This window comes from Gossypium raimondii, chromosome 8 (assembly GCF_025698545.1).
Source record: "Gossypium raimondii isolate GPD5lz chromosome 8, ASM2569854v1, whole genome shotgun sequence".
Classification (NCBI taxonomy): Eukaryota; Viridiplantae; Streptophyta; class Magnoliopsida; order Malvales; family Malvaceae; genus Gossypium; species Gossypium raimondii.
Window position 1 is genome coordinate 52,936,694 of NC_068572.1, and position 14,441 is coordinate 52,951,134.

The 14,441-nt window shown below is 35.4% G+C and overlaps 1 protein-coding gene across 1 annotated transcript; it reads left to right on the forward strand.

Annotated features, from left to right (window-relative positions):
• Positions 1 to 9,404: 9,404 nt before the first annotated feature.
• On the forward strand, positions 9,405 to 10,294 carry LOC105793414 (uncharacterized). Its single transcript, XM_012622326.1, has 3 exons — positions 9,405 to 9,589; positions 9,812 to 9,888; positions 10,113 to 10,294. Exons 1-3 carry the CDS (start codon positions 9,405 to 9,407, stop codon positions 10,292 to 10,294), a joined length of 444 nt encoding a protein of 147 aa, XP_012477780.1.
• Positions 10,295 to 14,441: the final 4,147 nt, after the last annotated feature.

A 14,441-nucleotide genomic window follows, 5' to 3' on the forward strand; every position in this document is an offset into this window, starting at 1 on the left:
GAAAGCATGAAAAAGATATGAGATGTTGGTGATTAAAGATTACTAGTTATGTTCATAATAGTATGAATGCTTGTATGATAGGTACATGAAAGCTCTTTTTTGTGTGATGAATTTGGCTGAGTTATGTGTTAATCACTAATGTGAATTGTTGTTGGTGCTTAGGCTTGTGCCAAGCTATGTTGGATATGTTCATTAAAATTTTTTAAGCTTATATATTGAAATGGTAAGCATTGTTTATGATTTACGAACTTACTAAGCATTATATGCTTATTTTGTGTTATTTCTCTCATATTTCTAGATAATTGAAAGCTCATTCGAGTTGGAAGCTTATCGGAGATCCATTACACTATCCATCGGCTATATTAGTAGGTTTTGATGATATTCACTCATGGTTATAATGGCATGTATAGGTATCTTTGCTTGATGAAATTAACCGTTAAGTGTGGCTTATAAATATGCTATTTTGGTTGATGAAATAGTTGGTATGATATCATGTATATATGGTACTTTAAATGGTTGTTATTTTGGTGTTGTGGTGATTAAAATTATAGTAATGAAATGGCGATTATAATGGTATGCTGTGAAATGTTGGTTGGTATGGAATGAGGTAGTACTTGAAGTTGTTAATGGGTAGTTTTGGTAGCTTTGAATGTAGTTGGTTTTTGGTCAATTTGGTAAGGTACATGATAGTTGTTGAAATGGTCATAATGGTATTTTTTGTGCATGATAATGACATGTAAACATTATGGTAATTGTACCATTTCAGTTGTTCAAATGGTTGATCTAAATATGGATGAATTTACAAAGTATTTAATCATGTTTGATTGATGAGATTGAGGTGTCATTTTGGCATATTGGTTGAATGGTTATTTACTATTATGTTTAAACTTGTATATGCATATGTCAGGTGTGTTTTGAATGCATGATTATAGGTACATTTGGATTGTGTAAAGGGCTAGACTTTGGGTGAGAAAAATGGCCTGGAAATGGCCTATTTTCGTCCACACAGCCAGAGACACGGGCGTGTGTCTCAGTTGTGTGTGATACACGGCCATGCAACACGGTCGTGTGTTCCCTATAACTTACAAAGGGGTTACAAGTCAGGCAGCACACGGCCTAACACACGGGCGTTGGAGGCCATTTTGAAGGGTACACGGCCTGAAACACGGGCGTGTGGCTTGGCCGTGTGACCCAAGTCAGTGAATTACACAGGCACGGACACGGGAAAGGACATGACTGTGTGTTCCTATTTCAAATGTCCACATGGCCTAAGACACGGGCGTGTCTCTCAACTGTTTGAGTCGCACGGCCTAGCCACATGGCCGTGTGACCCCTACAGTTTGAAAATTTTCATTGTTTCATTAAAAATTCTAACTGCTTTTGTAACACCCCTAACACGTATCTATCGTTGGACTAGGGTTACGAAGTATTACCGGAGTTTTTAATTCAAATGAACAAAAAATTTCAATCAATTCAAATCATATCAATAATCATAGCACAAGCAATTTAAATCATACACATTGTCCCTTATACGAGCCCCCAAAGCCCTAAAAACACGTTATAAAAAAGTCGAGACTAAATCGAAAACTCATAAATTATTTTAGAAAACATTGAAAAGTTTTAACACTACAGGGGTCACACGGCCATGTGGCCAGGCTATGTGGGCATTGAAAGTAGGGACACACGGTCGTGTCCTACCCTGTGTTCGTGCCCATGTAACTCACTGACTTGGGTCTCACGGCCAAGCCACACGCCCGTGTGTCAAGCAATGTGGTAGGCCTTGAAACCTTCAAAGTATCCCCACACGCCCGTGTGCCAAGCCGTGTGATAGGCCATGTAACAGCCTGACTTGAATCCCTTTGAAAGCTATAGGGGACACATGGCCGTGTGTCGCATACAGCTGAGACAGACGCCCATGTTTTTGACCATGTGGACGAAAATACACTAATTTAGAAGCCATTTTTCTCACCCAAACTAGCATTTACCTAGAAACACTTTTGCACATATTTACAATACATAACAAGACATCAAAATCATGCATATTCTAGCTACATACATATGGTATATTAACATACAACCAATATGCCCAAAGCCACCTCAAATGATATCATTAAAACATGTATAACCATGTATCCAATTTGGCCAAAATGATCATCTAACTTCTAACTAGGATTTCATCAATACATACCATTGAATTTTACTTACCAAAACATACCAAATGATACCAATCATACCATTCAATCACTAGTATCAATAGTCATATAAATCATTCAACAATTAACACAAGTTAGCCACATATAGATCATACAATATCAAAGTATCAATTCACCACATTCTCAACAAAACACAACATATATATTATGCATATACAACTTTCATTCCATCTTCCATCATTCAACCATATCAAGCCTATCATCAACCATTTTAAGGATACTTGTATACATGTCAAATTATGCCATTATACCAACAGAATGCCAAAACACAAACCAACTCAATTGGTCATTTCAATAACCAAAACACATGGCCAACATTAGCCAAAATACCTATACATGCCATTATAACCAAAATTAAACACTCGAAAGTACCGACAGAGCCAATGGATAGTGTGATATAGCTCCGACAAGCTTCCAACCTGAACGAGCTTTTGATACATTAAAAGACACAAAAAATAACACAAAGTAAGCATTTAAGCTTAGTAAGTTTGTATAACATAAAACATAACTTACTATTTCATTACATAATAGGTAAGCTAACATAGCATATTCCAACCATAATTTGGTCAATCCCTATGCATATACATCAAGCAAGTTAGCCATGTAAACATATACATAAACCAAACAAACATGGATGAGCACAACATATAAATTATATTTCATATACATGTATCATCAAATTCAATTTTCCATATATCATGTAACAACATTTCTATGTAATTCATATGTGTCCCTGTACTAGTCTATATTGAACCTTTACCATATCGTTTCAGAATAATGCCCGTTGAACCATTTAGAATACTATTGGATACCCGGGATAGCTCACACATAGTGTGCTAAATCATAACTGTAATCTGTCAAATTCTGTACATGTATGCTCACACTAGCTATGAATCAGAATGCTCACATGAGCTATGAACATGGGCCTGCTCACACGAGCTGTGGGTCGAAACATAGCTACACGATGCTGCTCACATGAGCTGTGGAGCATCTGCAATACATGTCAGACCTCAGCCGTCAGTAGGATGTTCAGGACCAACACTCGAATCATGTAAACCCTAATGACATGTCATTTGTATCCTACGAATTCCTAAGGTTCAAACAGGGCTCGATAACCATTGTACATCGTTGGATATAAATTTGTATATAAATATGGCAATTCCCAATTCATGTATACTTCAATATAAAACATATATACACACACTTTAATTACGTGAACTTACCTCGACGACAATATACAGATACGGAGGCGATTAATTCGAGACTTTCTCTTTGCCCCGATCTAAAGCCGTATGAGGTATGTCTTGATCTATACAGATAAATTAAACTCAATTCAATATATAATTTATTCAATTTAAAATAAAACCATATTTTGGAAAAACTACCATTTTGTACTTATACTTTTAATTTCTTTACAATTTAGTCCCTAGGTCATAAAAATGGAAATTTGCCTAATTTCACCACAACCTACTATAGCTGAATATCAATTAGGTCCCTAGCAAGCCCTATATTAAATTTATTTCACAAATTCACCACGTAAAATTTTTTATTTTTTAATTTAATCCCTATTTAACATCTTCATAAAAATCACTTAACAAAAGTTGTTTAACTAACAAAAACTATCCATTTTCTTCCATAACTCATTAAAAATCATGCATATTAATTAATGGAAAAACCCTAATAGTTTAACAGTTTCACAAATTAGTCCCCGTGCTAGCTAGATTAAACTACAATGATCCCGAAAATGGAGAAATCATGAAAATGGGACAAAAATCAATTACCAAGCAAGGAAAATAGCCTAGCCAAAACCTCAAGCTTCCATGGCTATCCTTTTCTTTTCATATTCAGCTGATGATGATGAATAAAGATGATAGTTTTATCTTTTGTTTTATTTAATTTTAACTTTATTTTCTAATTACCAAAATAACCTTTAAAACATTAAAATTTACACAAACGCAAAGCCATGTACATCCACATCACTATTTCTGGTCTAATTACCATTTAAGGACTCATACTTTAAGGTTCTATAGCTATTTAATACTGTTAACTACTAGAACTCAACTTTTGCACTTTATGCGATTTAATCCTTTTTATCAAATTGAGCATGTAAACGGTAAAATTTCTTAACGATATTTTTATAAAATACTATTATCATGCTATAGGAAATAAAATAATAATAAAATAAAATTTTTACTTCAAATTTGTGGTCTCAAAACCACTATTCTAATTTCACTAAAAACGGACTGTTACAGCTTCTTATTTAGTCTTGACTCATTTCTAATGTCTTTTTAGTGCCTCGAGGGCTCGTAAAAGGTACTATATGTATGAGTTTGAATAACATTTCTATGTTTTATGTTATGTTTCATATTGGTTGAATAAATGTTCGTTGAATGTTGTTAACTTCCGGTATTGGTTGAATAAATGTTCGTTGAATGTTGTTAACTTCCGGTAATGCTCCATAGTCTTAATTCAGTGATGGATACGGGCTAGGGGTGTTTCATTTATTGGTATCAAAGCCAGGTTTAGCTGATTCTCTAACTGAACGTAGCGTATGTGAGTCTAGAAATACATGTCATTATATTGCTTGTGTTAGTGTGATAACTCCTAACATGTTTTGAATTATATTTTCATATATTAATAAATTTCAACCGAGTCGACTCTGATGAAGTAGAAACTAACGTACAGGCCTCCATTCATGAGGTACCGTCGTGTGGTTCTAGGCCCGTATCTGAGGGCCAAGGAGGAGAGGCTAAGGAAGCCTTCTTCCAGATGATGAGTGAGTGGTTCAATGAGTTTGTTTGAATGAATCCAGCTGCTTAACGACCTTCACCTCCACCTGTTCCCCAACCGGTCCCCGTTATTCCTCAAGGTTTACAACCTTTACGTGTGAATAAGCCACCTGTTGATAAAATTTACAAATATAAATTCAGGGCTACAGTTGAAGATGATTTTGAACGAGAAAAATTTTGGTTATAGAATACAATCTGAGTTTTTGATGAGCTATCCTATTCACGTGCCGAATATGTTAAATGTGCAGTATCTTTATTGAAAGATTCAGCCTATCAATGGTGGAGTATGTTGGCTTCTGTTGTTCTGAGAGAACATGTAGATTGAGAATTCTTCCAAACCTAGTTTAGAAAGAAATATATAAGCCAGATGTTTCTTGATAAAAAAAGGAAAGAATCCCTTAAGCTTAAACAGGTTCGTACGACAGTATCCAAATATGAAAGATATTTGTCAGGTTGAGCAAGTATACCCAAGAATGTATTCGAATCGTGGTTGTTATGTGTAAGAGGTTTGAAGATGGGTTAAATAAGGATATAAAGCTTCTAGTCGAGATTCTCGAGCTGAAAGAATTTTTTGTGTTAGTTGATAGAGCACATAAAGCCAATGAGCTAAGCAAATAGAAAATAAAAGTTGATTTTGAAGCTAGTGACTCGAGAAAAATATCAACTGGGAAGTCGTATCAACCATCATTGAAGGGATCTAAAGAACACCACAACCGTTTGACTGCTTCAGTGGGATATCCTAGCAGATATTGGGGTAAACAACGTGTAAGTCCTAAAGCTCAAGCTACGTTAGTGGCAAGTGTTGGTAGTGTTAAAGCCAACAAGCCTGATTGTCATCGATGTCGACAACAGCACTTTGGTTAGTGTCGGATGAAAGATGGAGCATGTTTCAGATATGGTTCGCATGAAAACTTTATTCGGGATTGTCGTAAGTTACCTGAAAAAGACAAGATTCAGACTTCTGACCAAGTAATACAGTTGCGAGAGGGAGGCCGCCGAGGAACCCTAGAAATGTGGATAATAGTTGTAGTGCGACTATGGACTTTGTTGTGAGGTTCAGGGTATGAGCACCAGCTAGAGCCTATGCGATCCGTGCGCAAGAAAAAGTTTCTATTTCAGATTTTATTACTGGTACTTTTCCTATCTTTGACACTAAAGTTAACTTTAATTGATCCTGGATCAACTCATTCGTATGTATGCAAGAATCTAATGTCAAGTAAAAGTTTACCTATTGAGTCCACTGAATTTGTGGTTAAAGTATTGAACCTCCCAGGTCAATATGTGTTAATTGATAAAGTCTGCAAGAACTGCCTTTTGATGACTCGGGGTCATAACTTTTCGATCGATTTGATAATATTGCCATTTGATGAGTTTGATATAATTTTGGGTATGGATTGGTTGACTCTGCATAATGCTATTATGAATTGTAGATGAAAGCTTACTGTATTAAAATATCAGAACGATGAAAAGCTTCAAATTTAATCGAATAGTTTGAGTGCGTTGCCTATGGTTATTTCAACTATGTCAGCATAGAGACAAGTGAGAAAAGGTTGCGATGCGTACCTTGCATATGTATTAGATTCTAGAGTTTCTGAGTTGAAACAAGAATCATTTCCAGTGGTTTTTGAATATCCAGACGTGTTTCGAGAAGAGTTACCTGTATTACCACCAATTAGAGAGGTCAAATTTGCCATTGAGTTAGTACCAAGAACATCACTGATACCAGTAGCACCATATAGAATGGCTTCTACAGAGTTAAAAGAGTTGAAAGCACAGTGCAAGAGTTCACAGATAGGGGTTTTCCTCAACCCAGTTTTTCACCATGGGGTGCACCTATTCTGTTCGTTAAGAAAAAGAATGGATCAATGAGATTGTGCATTGACTACTGTCAGCTCAACAAAGTTATGATCAAGAATAAGTATCCATTTTTTTGAATTGATGATTTATTTGATCGTTTGAAAGGTGCAACGGTATTCTCGAAGATTGATTTATGTTCTTGTTATTATCAGCATTCAGAACCAGGTACGGACACTATGAATTTCTTGTGATGCCATTTGGTTTAACTAACCTGCAGTATTTATGGATTTGATTAACAGAATTTTTAGACCGTATCTAGGTCGATTTGTTGTGGTATTCATAGATGATATTTTGATTTACTCTATAGATGAGTCTGAGCATTCCGAGCATCTAAGAATTGTGTTGCAGACCCTGCGTGAATAGCATTTGTTTGCCAAATTTAGTAAATGTGAATTTTGGCTTCAAGAAGTTGATTTTCTAGGACATATTGTGTCAGCTAAAGGCATCAGAGTTGATCCAAGTAAAATTTTAGCAGTTGTTTACTAGAAACCTCAGAGAAACGTATCTGAAGTTAGAAGTTTTCTGGGATTAGCCAGTTATTACTGAAGATTTGTCAAGGAATTCTCTATGATTTCTACACCAATGAAGAGACTATTATAAAAATATGTGAATTTTGAGTGGTCTGATAAATGTCAGCAAAGTTTTAATTAGTTAGAAGAACTGTTGACTGAGGCACGAGTTCTAGTTTAGCCTGAAACAGGTAAATAATTTATGAATTTCAGCGATGCATCTTTGAATGGTTTAGGCTATGTTTTGATGTAGAAAGGTAAAGTGATAGCTTATGCTTCCAGGCAGTTAAATTCACACGAAAAGAATTACCCGACACATGATTTAAAGTTGGCAGCTATTGTGTTTACATTGAAGATTTGGCGACACTATTTGTATGGCCAAAAGTGTCATATATATACCAATCATAAGAGTTTGAAGTATCTAATGTTGTAGAAAGATTTGGTTTTAAGACAGAACAGATGGCTTGAGCTATTGAAGTCTCTATTTGCTTTGCGAGTGTTGAATACACGATTGTCAATGTCTGATGATGGCTCAATTTTAGCTGAATTAAAAGCTAGACTGATGTTTTTCCAATAGATTTACGAGGGTCATAAATGCCATGATGTGTTAATAGCTAAAAAAAAATTGTGTGAGTCGACTCCAGATTCAAATTTTCAGATTGGGTTCGATGATTGTTTACTTTTTAAACGTAAAGTTTATGTGTCGAGGAATCCTGAGTTAATTCAGAAAATTTTGCATGAAGCTCCTAGTGGTAGTTTGTCTATTTATCCTGGTAGCACTAAAATGTACAATGATCTAAAACAGAGGTATTGGTGGCCATGTATGAAGCAAGAGATTTCTGACTTCATATCGAGATGTTTAGTATATCAACAAGTTAAAGCTAAACACCAGATAAAATCCTAATAGAGATTTTGGTAAGCAGCACGCAAGTTCTAAAGCTTAAGCAACATCGGTCGCAAGTGTTGGTAGTGTTAAAGCCAACATGCCTGATTGTCAATGATGTGGGCGACGACACTTTGGTGAGTGTAGGATAAAAGACAAAGCCTATTTCAGATGTGGTTCGTAGGAACATTTTTTTCAGGATTGGCCTAAGTTACCTGATAAAGACAAGATTCAGACTATTCAGTTGAGTAATATAGTTGCGAGAGGGAGACCGTCGAGGAATCCTAGAAATATGGACAATAACCGAAGTGTGACTAAGGACTCAGTTGTAAGGTCCGAGGCAGGTGCACTAGCTAGAGCCTATGCGATCTGTATGAGAGAGGAAGCTTCTATTGCAGATTTTATTATTGGTACTCTTTCTATCTTTGACACTAAAGTTACTGCTTTGATTGATCTTGGATCAACTCATTTGCATGTATGCACGAATCTAGAGTCAAGTAAAAATTTACCTGTTGAGTCCACTGAATTTGTGGTTAGTGTATCGAACCCCCTAGGTTAGTATGTGTTTGTGGATAAAGTCTACAAGGATTGTCCTTTGATGACTCGAGGTTATAGCTTTCTGGCCAATTTGATGCTATTACCATTTGATAAGTTTGATGTGATTCTGGGTATAGATTGGCTAACTCTACATGATGCTGTAGTGAATTGTAGATGAAAGTTTATTGTACTAAAATATCAGAATGGTGAGACACTTCAGATTGAATCAGATGAGGCGAGCGAGTTGCCTATACTTATTTCAGCTATGACAGTGCAGAAATATGTGGGAAAATGTTATAATGCGTACCTTGCTTATGTTTTGGATTCTAAAGTGTCTGAGTTGAAGCTTGAATCAATGCTTGTGGTTTGTGAATATCCAGATGTGTTTCCAAAAGAGTTACCCAGGTTACCACCGATCAGGGAGGTCGAATTTGATATTGAGTTAGTACCAGGAACATCACCGATACCGATAGCTCCGTACAGAATGACTCCTACAGAGTTGAAAGAATTGAAAGCTCAGTTGCAAGAGTTAACAGATAGAGATTTTGCATGACCTAGTTTCTTGCCTTGGGGTGCACCAGTTTTGTTCGTTAAGAAAAAAGATGGGTCAACGAGAATGTGTATCGATTATCCACAGCTCAATAAAGTTACGATTAAGAATAAGTATCCATTACTACAAATTGATGGTTTGTTAGAGCAGTTGAAAGGTGCAAAGGTATTCTCGAAGATTGATCTATGTTCTAGTTATTATCAGTTACGGTTTAAAGATTCAGATGTGCCGAAAAATGCATTTAGGACCAGGTACGGACATTATGAATTTCTTGTGATGTTGTTTGGTTTAACTAACACACTTGAAGTATTTATAGATTTGATGAATAGAATTTTTCGACCATAGTTAGACAGATTCATCGTGACTTTTATTGATGATATTTTGATCTATTCCTGAGACGAGATGGAGCATGCTAAACATTTGAGAGTTGTGTTGCAAACCCTGCGTGATAAACAACTTTTTGCCATCTTTAGAAAATGTGCATTTTGGCTTCAAGAAGTCGATTTTCTGGGACATATAGTATCAGCTGAATGCATTAAGGTTGATCCGAGTAAAATTTTAGCAGTTGTTGAATGGAAACCTCTAGAAACATATAAAAAATTACAAGTTTTCTAGGTTTAGCTGGTTATTACAGAAGATATGGTGAAAAATGTCACATTTATACTGATTACAAGAGTTTGAAGTATTTAATGTTGCAGAAAAAATTGAATATGAGACAACGCAGATGACTCGAGTTGTTGAAAGACTATGATTTGATTATTGATTATCATCCAGGTAAAGCAAATGTAGTGGTTGATGCTCTGAGTAGAAAATCTCCGTTTGCCTTGCGAGCGTTGAATACACGGTTGTCATTGTCTATTGATGGTTCGATTTTAGCTGAGTTAAAAGCTAAACCATTGTTCTTACAACATTTTTGTGAGGCTCAGAAAGTCAATGATGCATTGATAGCTAAATAGAAATTTTGTGAGTCGACTCCTGATTCATATTTTCAAATTAGGTCCGATGATTCTTAATTTTTAGAGGTAGAGTTTGTGTACCGAGGGATTCAAAGTTTAGTCGGAAGATTTTGTGTCAAGCTCATTGTGGTTGATTGTTTGTTCATCCTGGTAGCACTAAAATGTACAATGATTTGAAACAGATGTATTGGTGGCCGGGAATGAAACAAGCGATCTCTAATTTTGTATCGAGATGTTTGGTATGTCAGCAAGTGAAAGATGAACATCAAGTACCTTCTAGTTTATTGCAACCAGTGATGACACTAGTGTGGAAATGGGAGCGAGTTACTATAGACTTTGTATCGGGTTTACCCCTATCTCCGAGTAAGAAAGATGTCACTTAGGTTGTTGTTAATCGTTTGACGAAGTCAACACATTTTATTCCGATACGTATAGATTACTCACTTGAGAGACTAGCTGAGTTATACATCTTTGAGATTATCAAATTGCAAAGGGTGTGATGCGGTCATTGAAAGCACCAAAAATATCCTATCCCTAATAAATAATGAAAAAGAATAATAAAAGGGAAGTAAGGTTAAATCCTCAGGGACTGGATTTGCACAATATCTTGTTCCGTCAAATCCCAAGTAGAATCTTGCCCAAGAAAACCTGCGTTCCTTGAAAAAAATAAGAAAATAACAGAATTAAAGGTTTCAATCTGGAAACGACAAATAAAATAAAAACAAAATTAAGAATATTGAATTGAAAATTCGAGAAATTAAAAATAGAGTTGAAAGAAAGGAAATTCTTATGGGAGGTTCCAGCCTTCAGTTGTCTCGTTCCGCTTTGGGTTCAATCCTCGGCTTTAGATGATCCTTCCCAAACTGAATAAGCCACTTATAGTGGAAGAGGACGCCTACGACCACCAGCTCCAAGGATTTAGACTTACGATTTAGTGGAACCTGACTCTAGCCAACAATCGCTTCTGTGGGATCATCTTATGCTAGATCAATGCTTTTCAATGGTGAATCCCGCGCCATTTTGTCTCTTTGGCTCACCAACCTCTGACGCAGTAAGCTAACGAACCGGCTGTGCAACCTTCCAGAACATACAAAGCGGCTGCCTTTGCATACGTTGAAAAGCTTACTTCTTAAGGGACATAGACGGAAGCATCAGCCCCGTAGTACGGAGAAATGATGAATACTCGGCGAGGAGGCTAAGTACGGACTCTAAGCCTCAAGAACCCTTTTTGGGGAATATCGACAACCTTCGGCTAGATGGGTTTAGTGGCTCATGGTTGTGGTGGAAAAGAAAATAAATAAAATAAAAATGGAGATTTTATTGAAAGGAAATATGAGAAGAACAAAAGCCTACACTTTTGGGGAGAGAGTGTTTACAGAAAATGATGGATGCCTTTTGAGTCACTTCACTCCCTATTTATAGTGTTAGGGATGATAGTCTAACCCTACTTAAACTCCCAAAAGATAAATACATTTAATTGAAGATAAATAAAGATAAATTAAATAAAATCCTAAAATTAAATAATCATTAATAATTATCTTAATATTAATTAATCCTAATATAATTAAAATAGAGTCTGATAGAATAAAATCTCTTCTTTTTGCATTTCAACCCTTGTTTCCTCCATGCTTTCACTTTTGGCACCAAATTTTCCTTGTGTCGCACATTGGCCCATTTTATCTCTAAATTCATGCTTTTGGCCCTTAATTTTGCTTTTGCCTCAAATTTAGTCCCTATGAGATAAAAGATCATAAATAGCTTAAATTAGCAGGATCATACTCAGAATAAATACATAATTAATACATAAAAATACGTTATTCTAGAGTGTTTTCAAGGTGCCAGTTTCTATTATTTCATATAGAGATCCTCGGTTTACGTCACGATTTTGGAGTAAGTTGCAACAAGCTCTAGGTACGCAATTACATTTTAGTACTGCATCTCATCCCCAGATAGATGGTCAGTCTGAACAAGTAATTCAGATACTCGAAGATATGCTTCATTGTTGTGTATTAGAGTTTGAAGGCAACTAGGAGAAATATTTACCGTTTGTTAACTTCATGTATAATAATAATTACCAGTCAAGTATAAAGATGGTGTCGTACGAAGATTTGTATGGTTGAAAATGCTAAACTCCTTTGTATTGGACGAAGCTCAGTGAGAAAAATCTTCATGGAGTTGATTTGATTCGAGAGACTGAAGAAAAAGTGAAAGTAATCTGGGATAGTTTGAAAGTAGCTTCTGATCGACAAAAATCAAACGCAGATTTGAAACGTAAAGATATTGAATTTCATATTGGCGACAGAGTATTTCCAAAAGTATCGCCTTGGAAAAGAGTTCTTCGTTTCGGTCGCAAAAGAAACCTTAGTGTGCGATATATCAGACCATATAAGATTATTGAAAGAATAGGGCCAGTGGCATATCGCTTAGCTTTACCATCAGAATTAGAAAAGATTCATAATGTGTTTTATCTATTCACGTTACGACGGTATCGATCAAACCCTTCACACATCATTTCTCCTATAGATATTGAGATTAAACCTGAAATGTCGTATAACAAAAAATCGATCAAAATTTTGGCACGAGAGGTTCAAGAGTTAAAAAATAAAAGCATAGCTTTAGTAAAGGTTCTTTGGCAATGTCATGGGATAGAGGAAGCCACCTGGAAGCCTGAGGAAGCTATGATAAAGCAATATCCGAATCTATTTTTTGGTAAGATTTTTAGGGACGAAAAGTTCTTAGGGGGAGAGTTGTAACAGCTCATTTTTAGTGAAATCAAAATAGTGGTTTCAAGAATACAAATTTGACATCAAAAAATTTATTTTAATATTATTTTAATGTTTACAGCATGATAGTAGTTTCAGTATAAAAAATTAAATGAAGAAATTTTATCGTTTGCATGCTTAATATGATAAAAAGGACTAAATTGTGTAAATTTCAAAACTTGTGTTCTATTAGTAAAAGGTGTTAAATTGCTATGGAATCTAAATATGAGTGGTTGTTTAAGTGGTCAAATATGGGCATTTAATTAAGTGTTATGCATGTTAGTTATAAAGGTTAAAAATGTAAATTAATAAATTAAATTAAGAAATAGAAAGACATCATCTTTCTTCTTCATTATTCAACCAAAAATTAGAAAAAGGAAGCCATTGAAGACCTTTTAAGGTTCAGCCAACATTTCATAGTGCATGTAAGTGTATTTCTGCTCGGTTTTTAATGATTTCTATGCTTTTAGACTCGTTGCAACTGAATCTAGCTAGCCCAATGACTATTTTGCAAAACTATTAAAAGTATAGGGTTTTCATGAATAAATGTTAGTTTTTTATGTTTGATGGATGAAAATGAACATTTGATGATAGTTGAGCAACTTTTGTAAAGGAATTTTTGATGAATTGGTCATAAAAGGATTAAATTGAAAAATAGAAAAATCTCCATGGTGAAAATGTGAACTAATAAAAATGTAGGGCTTGCTAAGGGCTTAGATGATATTTGGCTATAGTGCGCTAGGACTAAATTGCATGAATTTTCATTTTTATGAGCTAATGACTAAATTGTAAAGAATTCAAACTTTTAGGGGAAAAAGCGTAATTTTACCAAAATATGATTTTTGGATTATTAATAGAATGAAATTTGAATGAGCTAAATTTGAAATCGATCCAGAAAAGCAACGTACGGATTTAGATCAGGGAAATTATTGGATTAATCGATCGTATTTCTCCGTTCGTGTTTTGTGGTAAGTTTTTTAATTTAAATAGCATTGAATTATGTTTGGTTTAAATGTTTCATGTTATATATATTGAAATTACGACTCTACGAAAAAATCTAACGAAGTTTCAGCAAATTTCGAATCCTGTTTGTATCTTAGGAATGTATAGGATACAAATGACATGTCATTAGGGGTTACCGTGTTTTGGGTGCTGGTCCTGTACATCCTATCAGTGCCTGAGTTTTCGGCATGTGTTGCGGTTACTTGACAGCTTGTGTGAACAACACCGAGTAGGTACGTCTTGACTAACAGCTTGTGTAAGTAGACCCATTTCTGGCACGAGAGGGAGCATTGATATGAGATATGAGATAGTAATGGTTTTGACCACATGTGGGCACTTAGTGTGCAAGATTTCTCGTGTATCTAATATTATTTTAGTGGTTC